This window comes from Populus trichocarpa, chromosome 10, assembly GCF_000002775.5.
Source record: "Populus trichocarpa isolate Nisqually-1 chromosome 10, P.trichocarpa_v4.1, whole genome shotgun sequence".
In the NCBI taxonomy this organism is placed as follows: domain Eukaryota; kingdom Viridiplantae; phylum Streptophyta; class Magnoliopsida; order Malpighiales; family Salicaceae; genus Populus; species Populus trichocarpa.
Window position 1 is genome coordinate 16,230,846 of NC_037294.2, and position 12,888 is coordinate 16,243,733.

At 37.9% G+C, this 12,888-nt stretch overlaps 1 protein-coding gene across 1 annotated transcript; it reads left to right on the top strand.

Annotated features, from left to right (window-relative positions):
• The first annotated feature begins 267 nt into the window (after positions 1–267).
• On the top strand, positions 268–12,849 carry LOC7481573 (kinesin-like protein KIN-12C). Its single transcript, XM_024611052.2, has 35 exons — positions 268–976; positions 1,061–1,216; positions 1,340–1,423; positions 1,511–1,630; positions 1,725–1,838; positions 1,923–2,015; positions 2,101–2,261; positions 2,334–2,408; positions 2,489–2,576; positions 2,686–2,744; positions 2,843–2,906; positions 2,984–3,049; positions 3,143–3,295; positions 3,394–3,498; positions 3,680–3,915; positions 4,010–4,079; positions 4,163–4,216; positions 4,300–4,358; positions 4,852–4,915; positions 5,007–5,066; positions 5,273–7,289; positions 7,387–7,460; positions 7,639–8,952; positions 9,048–9,155; positions 9,382–9,545; positions 9,628–9,715; positions 9,820–9,894; positions 10,349–10,588; positions 11,081–11,179; positions 11,272–11,346; positions 11,423–11,481; positions 11,893–12,004; positions 12,112–12,222; positions 12,305–12,471; positions 12,546–12,849. The coding sequence occupies exons 1-35, from the start codon at positions 461–463 to the stop codon at positions 12,559–12,561; spliced, it is 7,116 nt and encodes a 2,371-aa protein (XP_024466820.2). The 5' UTR covers positions 268–460; the 3' UTR covers positions 12,562–12,849.
• Positions 12,850–12,888: the final 39 nt, after the last annotated feature.

Sequence of the window (12,888 nt, forward strand, 5' to 3'; positions counted from 1 at the left end):
TCTAATAGATAATATATAGAATAAACTTACTTATCATATAAGCTAAATAATACCGCATAATGATGTTATAAATTTTAATCATATAAAATATATAGAAAAGACACATGTCGATAAATTTTATTGGATAAACAGAAATTAAATATATTTTGTTTTCAAGAAAATGGCGTGGACAGTATTGCGACAATTGGACTCAAAATATTTTAAATCCGTTAGGGTCAAATTTTCAATTCTAACAAGTCAAGGACCCACTTCCTAATAAATTGCAAATTCAAATTGAAAACGAGCGGGCCTGACTCCATCCACTGCTGCTGCTCTTTCATCACCACCAACTGCTCAACTTCATCTTTCAAACTCTATTCCCCTGACACCACCCTCTCATCCCCAAAAATCACAAAAAAGAAATTTTCAGAAACAAAATTACGAGCTCCATGTTACATTTTCAAGCTTAAAGGAAAAAAAAATGTCCAGCTCAAGACTTACCGTAGCTCGAAACCCACACTCTAGTAATCAACAAGAAGAACCTTCAACAAAAGAGAACGAATTCGAAACCTCTTTGAATTCTTCAGCTCACTTTCCGCCGCCGCGAACACCACTAAATTCGATTCCAGATCCAACTCAGTGTCACAAAGAAACACACGATTCCGGTTTTGACGGTAAACTCGAAACTACACGATCTGGCAGATTCTCAACTGGAACCCCTAGGGTTTTGATTCGCCATGGGAAAGCAGCACAATCAGAGCCTAACTCTGCGCATAACACGCCTGCTAGGAGTGCCTCAAGAGCCTCGCTCGGTGGTGCATTGGGAGGTTATGCGACCGGAACTAGGAGTTTGCAGTTTACTAAAGGGAAAGATGTGAGTTTTTCAAGCTCCAGGGTCTCCAGAGGGATTTCAGTGGCGAATTCGGATTTTTCCGTTGAAGTTCCACATTTCGAGCTCGATGAAGATCCTTCATTTTGGAAGGATCACAATGTGCAGGTTTTTTTTTTTTTTTAATTTTATGTTTAGTCGGATAAATTTGAAAGTTAGTGTTTTGTATAATTGGGAGATTTTGTGGTTTAGGTTATGATAAGGATCAGGCCATTAAGTAATATCGAAAAGGTTTCGCAAGGGTATGGTCGGTGTTTGAAACAAGAGAGTGGACATACATTAGTGTGGCTTGGTCATCCTGAGACTAGATTCACATTTGATCATGTTTCTTGTGAGACAATTTCACAGGTGATGTTTCGATAGCTTGTAGTGATTCATGAAGAATTTTTGTGGTTCATTTTTTTCTCTCAAACAATGCATGGTACGCTGCGTGGATTTTTATTGGGCGAACTGTTTGATTTTGATATATAGGAAAAACTATTCAAGGTTGCTGGACTGCCTATGGTGGAGAATTGCATGTCTGGTTATAACAGCTGTATGTTTGCTTATGGTCAGGTAAGTGTGTCAATGCAGGCTTGCACAGTGAGAATGGTGCTGTTTGGGGGTTAGACTAATTCTGATGTTTAATATGATGCCTTGCAGACTGGGAGTGGCAAAACATATACCATGATGGGAGAGATAAATCAGGTGGAATGCAAGCTCAGTGCGGATTGCGGGATAACGCCTCGTGTATTTGAGCACTTGTTTTCAAGGATTAGAATGGTATGCTAATAATTATTCTGCAGCTTTCTTGTCCATGGATTTTTGGGGGCAGGGGATAAGTGGATGGTTGTATCAATATAATATATTTTTGTAGGAAGAAGAGAGCAGAAGGGATGAGAAGCTGCGGTTCAGTTGCAAATGTTCTTTTCTGGAGATATACAATGAGCAAATAACAGATCTCTTGGAGCCATCATCAACTAATTTACAAGTAATTTCAAAATTTTAACTGATTCGCGGTGAGAATCCCATATACATCTGCATGTAATAAATCCTCAGCTATTTTTTTTTTTAGCTCAGAGAAGACTTGAATAAAGGTGTATATGTTGAAAACCTCACGGAATACAATGTGAGGACTGTTAATGATGTCATCAAGCTTTTGCAACAGGTGACTGAATTTTGTGCTTCCATCATCATTTACTGTGTATAAGTTTGCATGGAAAATTAATTTTATCTACATGCACACTATGCAGGGGGCTGCAAACAGGAAAATGGCAGCAACCTATATGAACAGTGAAAGCAGCCGCTCCCACAGTGTTTTCACTTGTGTCATTGAAAGCTGGTGGGAAAAAGATTCCATGAACCACTTCAGATTTGCGAGATTAAATTTAGTAGATTTAGCTGGTTCTGAAAGGTAAGTTGCTCTTTTTTACCCCCCTTTCCATTTCATGTTTCCATAATGCTGACTGAATTTCAAATTTATTAGGCAGAAGAGCTCTGGTGCTGAAGGAGATCGTCTGAAAGAAGCAGCAAATATAAACAAATCCTTGTCAACTTTGGGGTAATTTGATCACAGGCCTGTTTCCCAGTTTGTATGTGTCATTAATTTGCCTGCATTGATTGGTTATGGTTTGCTTTTAGCTTGGTGATAATGTCACTGGTTGATTTAGCGCATGGAAAACACAAGCATGTTCCCTACAGAGATTCTCGGTTAACATTTCTACTTCAGGTTGAAGAAATAAAACTCTAGAACTACGATTCTGCCTAGTTTAAAATGTTCTAATCTTCAACTTTGGTACGTAAATGTAAAGTGGTTATATCTACATCTTTGAATGCAGGATTCTTTGGGTGGGAACTCAAAAACAACAATTATTGCGAACGTCAGCCCATCAACATGGTCCGTCTTAAAATCAAATTGCCTTAGCGCGACATTCATAATTTTCTCTTATTTGGCTCGTGACACTTCTCTGTATAATTTAAAATCCTTCCTTGCAGCTCTGCACATGAAACGCTGAGCACCTTGAAGTTTGCCCAACGTGCCAAACTCATTCAGAACAATGTACTTACTTGGACCTAAGATACCACTGTTTTAATCAAAACTAGGGCACACTTAAATCTTCTTTATTCCCCTTTTAGGCTAAAGTGAACGAAGATGCTTCGGGTGATGTTGGTGCACTTCAGAAGCAGATTCAACAGCTAAAGGTATGGGTTAGCAGCATGTCTGCGGCTATGTGCTAATTTATCTTAGAAATGTTATGGCAATTAGAATTAAACCGTTTTTCTATATTCATGCAGGATCAACTGTCCTTTCTAATGAAGCATCATAACCTGTCAAGGCCTCTTTTGAGTTGTATGCCGAGTTCTGAAGGGCCCAAATTGGCTGACCATTCCTCAGAAGACAGAAGAATAATTGATAACCATAGTATGCTTAGTATAGAAAATAAGAAGGTAACTCCATCACTCCCACAATTAAACGCAAAAGCTTCTGTCCAAGGACTTGCATGATAATGATGTGGACCAGTAATGCTAATATATCTAAATGTCAGGTGAAATGCATGGAAGCTATTTTAGCTGGTGCTCTTAGGAGAGAAAAGTTGGCAGACACTGCATTTCAGAAGTTGGAGAATGAAATGGAGCGTGTGAACCAATTAGTATGTGATCTTACAAGAAAGAATTCTTTTCTTCACAGTTTCTTTTTTTTTTTTTTTTTTGCCAATTCTCTATAATTTCCGTTAGTACTAGGACTAGGTGTATTAGGTACCTATTCTGTAAAAACCTAAGCAAAAATAGTGATATGCAACGGGAGAATTTATGTTAGAAACTCTCTTGCAGACTTGCCAAAAGGAGGAGGAAGTGCAGCATGCTAAATTGATACTAAGGTTTCGAGATGAGAAAATTAAACAACTTGAGTCGTTAATGGATGGTTCATTGCCTGCTGATCATTATCTCATGGAGGAAAATAAAGCTTTGAAGGAAGAGATTCAGCTACTTCAACCAAGGCTTGATAAAAGTCCAGAATTGACACGTTTTGCTTTGGAAAACATAAGACTTCTCGAGCAGCTTCAACTGTAACTCCATTAATCATGTGCTAATATTTGCTATGGATTTCTTCTTTCTCTTTCTGCTGACAAAGAACTCACCTTCACATACTTTTGATGCCAGGTTCCAAAAATTTTATGAGCAAGGGGAGCGAGAAATGTTGCTAGGTGAAATTTCAGAATTGCGTGATCAGGTTTCAGAATAACTCAAGCTTCTTCTTCTTCTATAAATACAATTCCGAAAGGTACATTACATTTTATTTTTCTGGACACGCAGCTCCTGGTTGAACTTGAAAGAAATCTTAAGTTCTCCTCAAGACATGAGTGTCAGGTAGGAAAGCAATCCCCCCACCCCCCTCCCCCACAATTCTACCATTCTCTTGTCTGTAATATCTGCACACTCTGACCCTGCAGGATAATGACACTGTAAAAGAGTTGGAGGATTGCAGGAACATGAATTCCAAATTGATGAGGTATCGTTGTAAATCCGTTTATTTTCTTGGTAATTTTAAGGTTCAATCGACACACTTGATTAGAAAAGAAAATTCTTATCCTTGACTTTTCTTGCCTTCTCATTCTTTTTCTTTGATTAATTTAATTGAATTTTAGCTCTCCTAGTCCATCTCCTGAAAAAATCTGCACATGTCACTGCATGGAAGAATACTCGTGGCTTTAGGTGCTGTGCATGAGGTCTTAATGATTGCCAAGCATGTCATTTTTCAGGCATTTTTATGGGCTATTCAACATAGCTTGATGTCGATGTGCTAACCCTTTATTCTGGTATTTATATAGTTCTGTCATCAATGTGACTGCGTTTGTCCTAAACTCTCATTTCCCCTTGTTTTACAAATGTATGTTGGTGCTAAGAAGATCTGAAACACACATTAATGATCAAATTGTTCACATACTATTTTCCTTCATCCTTTTCTTTGCATATTATTACATTATTAATGGATTTGCCTGCAGAGAGGTTGATGAATTACAAGAACTCAAGACACACCTGAACAACAGTCAAGCTGCATATGATAAAGTAAGGGTAGATAGCAAACTTTTGTAAGGAGTGGTTAGTGAGATAGCTTGGTCTTGGCAGAGGGTAATTTATGTTTTTGTATCCCTTTCAGGGAACAGATTCATTTTCTAAGGATCCTGAGGAGATAAGGCAAATTGATAAATGTTCTTTGGTGAGTAATATGCAGATTGCTTTCTGCTTACATTTCAAATAATTTTCAAAGCTAATGCGCTTTAATTTACCATTGCACATGATTTTATAATTTGATTTAAAAGGGAAAAGGGGTTCAATAATATGAGTGGTGCTACATGAATTCTAACATTTGCATGATTCAGTTTTCGTTAAACTAACCGGCACCTTTTTTTACCACCATTACAGGTTGAAATGATATCTGACGGCAGTGAATGGGGAGATGAAATGACATTTTTTACCCCAACAGATTATATTTCTCTTCAAAACAAAAACAATCTACGCACAAGCGCTGCCTCTATTCATTCTGGCAATACTCAAGCCGAGTTGATGGAAGCTAGACTGTTAATTCAGGCAATGGAATCTGAGCAGGTTCGTCTAATTGAAGAGCTGCAGCTCATGCAGGAGCATAACAACATGTACATTGAAATCTTAAAGAAGAAGGACAACAAAGTAAGAGAACCTGTGCTTGAATCTGGAAGTAACTGTCTAGAGTTGCACAATCTAAAAGAGCAGAATGAAGTTCTGGTAATGGAGGGGAGCAGAGAGATCAAGAGCAATCCTTCGCAAGCCAAGCTGGACAAACTGAATAAGGACCTCGAGGAGGCCAGATCACTCAATTACCATTATCAAGAAGATCAGGCATCAAAATTATATCAACAGCATCAAGCTGAATTAGTTTGTGAAGAAGTTGAGACAGAGACCACCAGAACAATTCTTCATTTACAGGAGGAGATTACTGCTCTTCAATTGGAGCTTGATGAGAGATTATACTGCATGACTCAAGAAAACACGGGACTAAGAAACACGGTTGCTGCTAAAGAGGCGGAGATAAGGGCACTTTGTGGGGAGTGGGAAAGGGCAACCTTAGAACTAACAAGCTTTCTTACAGAAGGTTCTAAATCTCTCAAAGACGCTTCTGGTCAGATTGAAAGTATTGCCAATGCATTTCCTAAATTAAATGTTTGGATCGGTGAACATGCTGAGAGGGCTGCCAGAGCTTGCGTTGACAAGGAGGAAACAATCTTACAGCTAGAGAAAAGCCTGGAAGACGCGCGCAAGATGGTAATGGATATGGAGATGAAGTTAAATTCCCTGAGAGAGGCAACAATGGCTTTGAATGATTTTCCACAATCAGATAATAATGAAAGCTCAGAAGAGACAATCCACTCAACCATGCAATTGAATGAGAAGATCAATATGGTAAAGATGTTAGAGAGTGAAATCAAGTTGAAGGAGATTCACATTAATGAAGCAGAAAAACGTGCCGATGCTGCTTTCTTGGTTGTAAAATGGCTATCTGAGTGCCACAAGGTTGCTCACAGTGATGATGTCAGGAGGCGCATTCCCATCTCAAAGCTTCTTTCTTCCACTAATATGGGCTATCATAATACTTTTGATGAGAAGGTTGATGCATGGTCAGATAACGATGCACCAACTGGGTGGGAAAATTTAATTTTGGAGTCTGAAAATGCTATTACTGCTTCCTACAAGGATGTAGAAGTGCATATAGCTGCGCTTCAAGCAGAGGTTCTTGCAGCTTTCGCTTCATACAGGGACTTGGTTCAGGATCTGGTGAAAGAAATTCATGAGATGAAGGGTAAAATTATGGAATTAAAAGAAAGGCAGATGGACTTTCAGTCTTCTACCATGAATTGGAAAGCACGGGAACCGCTTGAATTTTTGAAGTTTGATAACCAGTTGCGCATTTTGCAACTAATAAGAGTTGAACTAGCTAAGATCAATGATAGAATGGAAATTGTTTCTGATTTTGTTGACAAAAAAATAAGCTCACACAACTGCCTATTAAACAAAGAAGATTTTGTGGAAGCAGATGGCTGGAGCACTGATAGTTCTGCATCGTGTTATTCCATGATAGGCTCTGATCTTTTCCCTGAAAGTGTTTCTCTAGGAAACAAATTGGATGGAAAATCACATGGTTGCTGCTCTAAACTTTCTAGGAAGATAACTGAACAAATGGACCTGGAGTCTCGAAAAGGATCGGATGTCCAATCTGAATCAGAAGATTTTCAGTCTGGATCAGAAAACTCAGAGAAGCTTTTGAAAATTCCACATTCCAATCGAACAATGACATTAGAGATGAAAAGGGAGCTGGATTTGACATTTGATGCATTCAGCAAAATCTATGTTCATTTAAGCACAATTTTCAATGAGGATGATTTGATGCATTGCACTTGCCCAGAAGGTACATATTTTTTCTGAGCAATTGCATCTGTATATAATAAGAAATTAAAAATACTAAGAAAATTAGTAAAGAACTTGACTGGTTTAATAAATGGCAGATATCAAGGAATCATTTCCATCTCTTGGTTCAAGGATGAAGATCGCTGAAGCATTCTGCCATAGTACTGGAAAGGTACAGTTTGATTTTGAATAACTAATTCATGTGACCTTTTGCATGTTTTCGCAAACTAAATATGAAAATTTGGTACATAATAGCATTGCTGTTACTTTTGTGGTTTGATTAATACCAAGTTACCCAAATTGTTCAAAAATCACAAACTTTTATTGTGAGCAATATTTCGAACATGCAGGTATTTGCAGATGATAAAGTCAGTCATGCTAGTATCTTCTTAAGAAAATGCGAGGAAGCCAATGCAACCATGAAAGAAGCTGATTATATGTTGAATGCATTGATGGGAGCAAATGAAAATGCAAAACAATTGAGTGATATGTGGAAGCAAGCCAATGAAGAACTGATGGTAGACAGGTCACGCTTGGTTGAAGAAAACGGACAGCTCAAGTCTTCATTATGTTTGAAAGAAGAAGAAAACAAATTACTGCTGGATGAAAACAGTCATGGTTTGGCAGAAGTAGCAAATTCTGTGTCTTTGCTTGAAGCATGTTTTCAGCAAATGCAAAGGGAAGAAGAGGAAAGGTACAAGGTCATTTATTCAGATGTCTTATCTATGGTAAGAGAGATGCTTTCCTTCATTTGCAATTCAAGATCATCGGTGGAAGATATTTTCTCTGAGATAATGGAGAAGGGATTTGCTCGCAGCATCATGTACCATTGCCTTGTAGGAGAGCTTGTCCACAAAATTCCAAGCTTCATCGCACAACCAGGTTTCAGTTCATTCAACCAACAAGAACGCCACATGGTAATGGATACTTCACAAAGAGTTTGCTCGACTGGTCACACTGAAAGCATTGTCACTAATGAGCAGGGAAATGAGGAACAGCGTCTAAGAGACTCTTTCACAACTTTGGAGGAAGGGGAGGGGCCATCACATGATAAACTGACGTACGAGAATTTGTCTCTTAAGAAAGAATTGGAAAGGAAAGAAAGTCTACTGAAGGGCTTGCTTTTTGATTTTAGTTTGCTGCAAGAGACATCCTCCAATCGAACAGACTTCAAAGATGAAACGGAAAAGTTAATTTTTGCTTTGAGTGAAGTTCAACATGAGCTAGAGAAGAAAACAAGTCAGATTGATGACCTGTTGGTTCAGCATAGAAAAGTTGAAGGCCATCTTACGGATACCGAAAATGCTTTATTGGTATCGATATCTGATCTTGCACAAGCCAAGGAAACAATAGATGCCTTGTCAGACGAAAATGCTGAGTTGAGAATGCTTCTTAAAGATATATATCTTAAAAAATCTGAAGCCGAAGAACAATTGGAAGAACAGAAAGAGGTGACTAAAAGCTTGGAAGACGAAATTATTCACTTGAGTTCTTCTACCGAAAGTAAATTGCGCTCTGCAGTTGAAAGCCTCGAGGACGAGTTAGAAAAGATCAGAAATGAGAGAGACCAACTCCGCGAAGAAATCCGCTCCTTCAATGATAAGCTTGAGATGGCATATGGATTAGCTGATGAAAATGAAGCTATTGCTGTTGAAGCTCGCCAGGCATGTATTATTGCTGTTGAGCTTGTTCTTTTGTGTCCGTAAGATAATTGCAGCTTGATACAAATACGCATTAATTTTTTTTTAAAATATTTCAGGAGTCAGAGGCAAGTAAAATATATGCTGAACAGAAGGAAGAGGAGGTCAAAATTTTAGAACATTCTGTCGAGGAGCTTGAGAATACAATAAATGTATTGGAGAAGAAGGTTAGTTTCCTGGCCATCAAAAGTTCACGGGGTACCCACTACAACGTGTCTGGAATCAAGCTGCATTTGATTTTAACAAGTTACATCCAAAAGGAGTGAATTTTGTGCCTATTGGAAAACTACTATTTTTTGTTTGTGCTTGCCGCTGATTTTTAGTTATTTCTTTAAAGCAACTGAAATGCTATTGAAAAACTATTATATTTTATTAATCGTTTCCCTCTCTCAGGTGTACGAAATGAATGATGAGGTAGAAAGACATCGATTGATCAGAGACTCATTAGAATTGGAACTCCGAACTTTGAGGCAGAGATTGTCAACAGTTGAAAACATCACCGACATTGCAGATTCTGAAAATGCAAATTCTGTACAAAAAGAAGATTCTATAACTAGGTGAGTAGTGCTTTTTTTCATTGGCATGAAGTGCTGATTTCTGCCTTATTTTGTTCTTGGATTTAAAAATTATCTGATGCAGGCAACTGCACAATAGATTACTGGAGCTTCATGGGGCTTATAATCGGATAAGACTTCTAGAGAGGGACATTACAGAAAAAGATAAAGAGGTGCCGCCTTAACATATTGCTGGTTTTATTAACTAGAAAGTTTTAATACAATATACTCCATCTGCATTTTCTTTTTCAATAACAACGTTGTGTCCATATGTAAGATCAAACAATGCAAAGAGTACATCTCCGAACTTGTACTACATTCTGAAGCTCAGGCATCACAGTTTCAAGAGAAGGTAACTTTCTCATATTTAGACCGTTCATTGTGCTATCAAATTTTGTAATATGCAAATTCTGAAATCCAAAGTAATACTAGACAGACTGGTCTATATCTTCCAGAACTGTCTCGGTCTTTCAGGATGCACCATTTAATAGCCAGTGGACAATTCTGAAACAGGAAGCTATATAAATAGGAGTCCGCGTATAGTGCAGATCTTCTTGCGCATAGTTTGGTGATCCAACATTCAGTGCATATTGTCTTATAATATATTATGCCAAAATTGAAACAAATTCTATGAAGCATTCATACCAGAATAAAATGCAAAGATAGTTAGATTGTTGGGAGATTCGTTTGTAAGGTTTGAATATTCGATGTTGACTTTCAACACATGTTTATCGTGCCAAATTGTTCTTTATTGTCAGTTTGACACATGGATCCCCAGTAACCTTTCTGTCTATACAATTTGACAGTATAAGACTTTGGAAACCATGGTTCGTGAAGTAAAAACATATTCGTTGGACTCAGAATCAGCTCTACAAGTGGTAGAAAAAAGTGAAAAAAGCTCAATCAGAACTAGGGGTTCTAGTTCACCGTTCAGATGCATTGCGGGTTTGGTTCAGCAGATGAATTTGGAGAAGGATCAAGAACTGTCGGTGGCAAGGCTTCGTATAGAAGAGCTAGAAGCAGTGCTTTCTAGTCGGAAAAAGGAGGTTAAGTAGTTTTTTCTCCCAGTTGCATTTATTGTTTCAGTCGTTATGATTATATCAAGTTCTATTGGTTGCAGAAGTAAGAATTTGGTTGATCCACAAATTGAGATACCTTTACCTGACTAATAATGTCGAGGTTTTAATATCTCATAAATAATGCCACTTTAGAATTTCGTAGCAGCATGGATATGAGTAAAGTTTGACTCTCTCACTTTATATATATTATTTTTTAGATTGAATTTTGAGTTATATTCGTTTTTCAAGAATATAATTCCTTTTGTGGATGGCTAAGCCACGTTGCTCATGCTCTCTCTCTATCTCTTTCTCTCTCATCACTGACACACACACACACACTCACACGTGCATGTGCAATCATGCAAATCATACTTGGCCAGGGCTAGATGCATTTGCGTGTATCTGATTCTTCATGAAGTAATGTTCATGTACTTACTTAACAATGAGAATTAACTGCTGACTCAAATTATACTGGATCAGGTATGCGCACTAAATGCTAGACTGGCTGCAGCAGAAAGCATGACACATGATGTCATTCGAGATTTACTAGGTGTTAAGTTGGATATGACCAACTACGCAGTAAGCTTCAAAATTTCCATTTCAAACATGTTAATTTTTTATTATAACTGCATTGCTTATCTGTGTGCATCTTTCTTGTTGGCATATTGTAGAACCTGATTGATCAGCACCAGGTTCAAAAATTAGTAGAGGATGCTCATCAGCAGACAGAAGAATTCCTTGCAAGGGTATACCGAGTCTCTTCGTTTGATTATGTATTGGGTTGAGATGAGATTCTGATTACTATTCTTTTCGCAATTATAGGAGCAAGAAATCCTGAACTTAAGAAAACAGATAAATGATCTCGCTGAAGAAAGAGAGAGGTAAAGACTTTATCCACAGTATAGAATCAAGTTTGGACTTTTGTTTCCCTGTAAAATACACTTCAAAATGAGAATTGCAATCCACAAGTTGTGTCCCTAAGTTAAAAAAAACAACGTCAAGAAGAGGAAGTTATTTGGCAGACCGGGCCAATAAACACAACACACATAGACAAAATATAACAGTCCCCACATGATGATTTATGGATTCTACGTAATTTTGTCTATGCGGCTTTATTTATTGACCTAGATTATGAATGAGATAGTAGTCTGGTACAACAAGTCTACCTAATATTTTCGTATAGAGAAGGGAAAAATCTAACAGCAAGAGGGGTGTGCCATGAAAAGTGAGGCGCCTACATAACTTTCCTATTTGTCACTGATATACTCTTTATTTGTCTGAGTGTCCTGCAGTTGTATAGCTGAAATAAATGTTAAAGTAGCAGATATGCTTGCCGCCCAGATGGCTGTAGAGCAACTTAAAGAGCGAGATCAGTTGCTTTCAGCGCAGAATGAAATGTTGAAGGTGTCCATAATTAACCGTTTTAATTTGCAACCATGTAGCTGTTACTGGATTGCATGCTGCCTTCAACAGAGTTCTGTTCACATTTGTTGTCGCATTTGTTTCTGCAGGTGGACAAAAGTAATCTACTTAGAAGAGTTGCAGATCTGGATGAAATGGTGAAAACTCTTCTTGGAACTCAAATTACCCAACAGCGAGTTCCACCGACATCCAGTGCCAAGGCAAGTGTCTAAAATTTCAAAAATTTTCAATATCTCGATTGCTTGCATTTTTGAGTAAAAATTAGTTTTCACGATCGAACAGGAGAAACGTGTATTGAAATTGGGTGGTGCTGATTTAACCAAGAGGCTTGCGCATTCTGAAAAGCTTTTGTCTCGTGTGAACAATGAACTTGCTCAGTATCGCAGCAGACCTGATGCTAGTCATCCATATGTCAGGACTAATGGGCAGGGCTTAGAACTAAACAACAGGTAAGTTTATCAAGAATGGTCCATTGACATTATCGTGTTGCAAAACCAGGGCTGTAACCTCTGCTCATTTACAGGAAGGACAAGGCTTAACACAATTTTGCAGAGACCTTTTCTTCTTCTCCATGCCTTCCCATTTTTTCTTCTGGAGGATCGCCTGTGCCATTTTGTCAGCTGAAAAGTTACGCCCAGTGAATTTGTGAGATCATGTGTTGAAATGATTTATAGTGGCTCATCACCATAAACTTATTTTTTAATTTCAACAGTTTCGTCAATGTATTGGCTTTTACCCTGTTAGAAATTAATAGGTGTAAATGTAATTATTTGTAAATTGATATAGCATGCATTTCCTCCTCCTCTGTGGAGCCTTTTATATTCCTACACACCATCATTTTTTTTTTTTTTTACCGTGAGCACGCT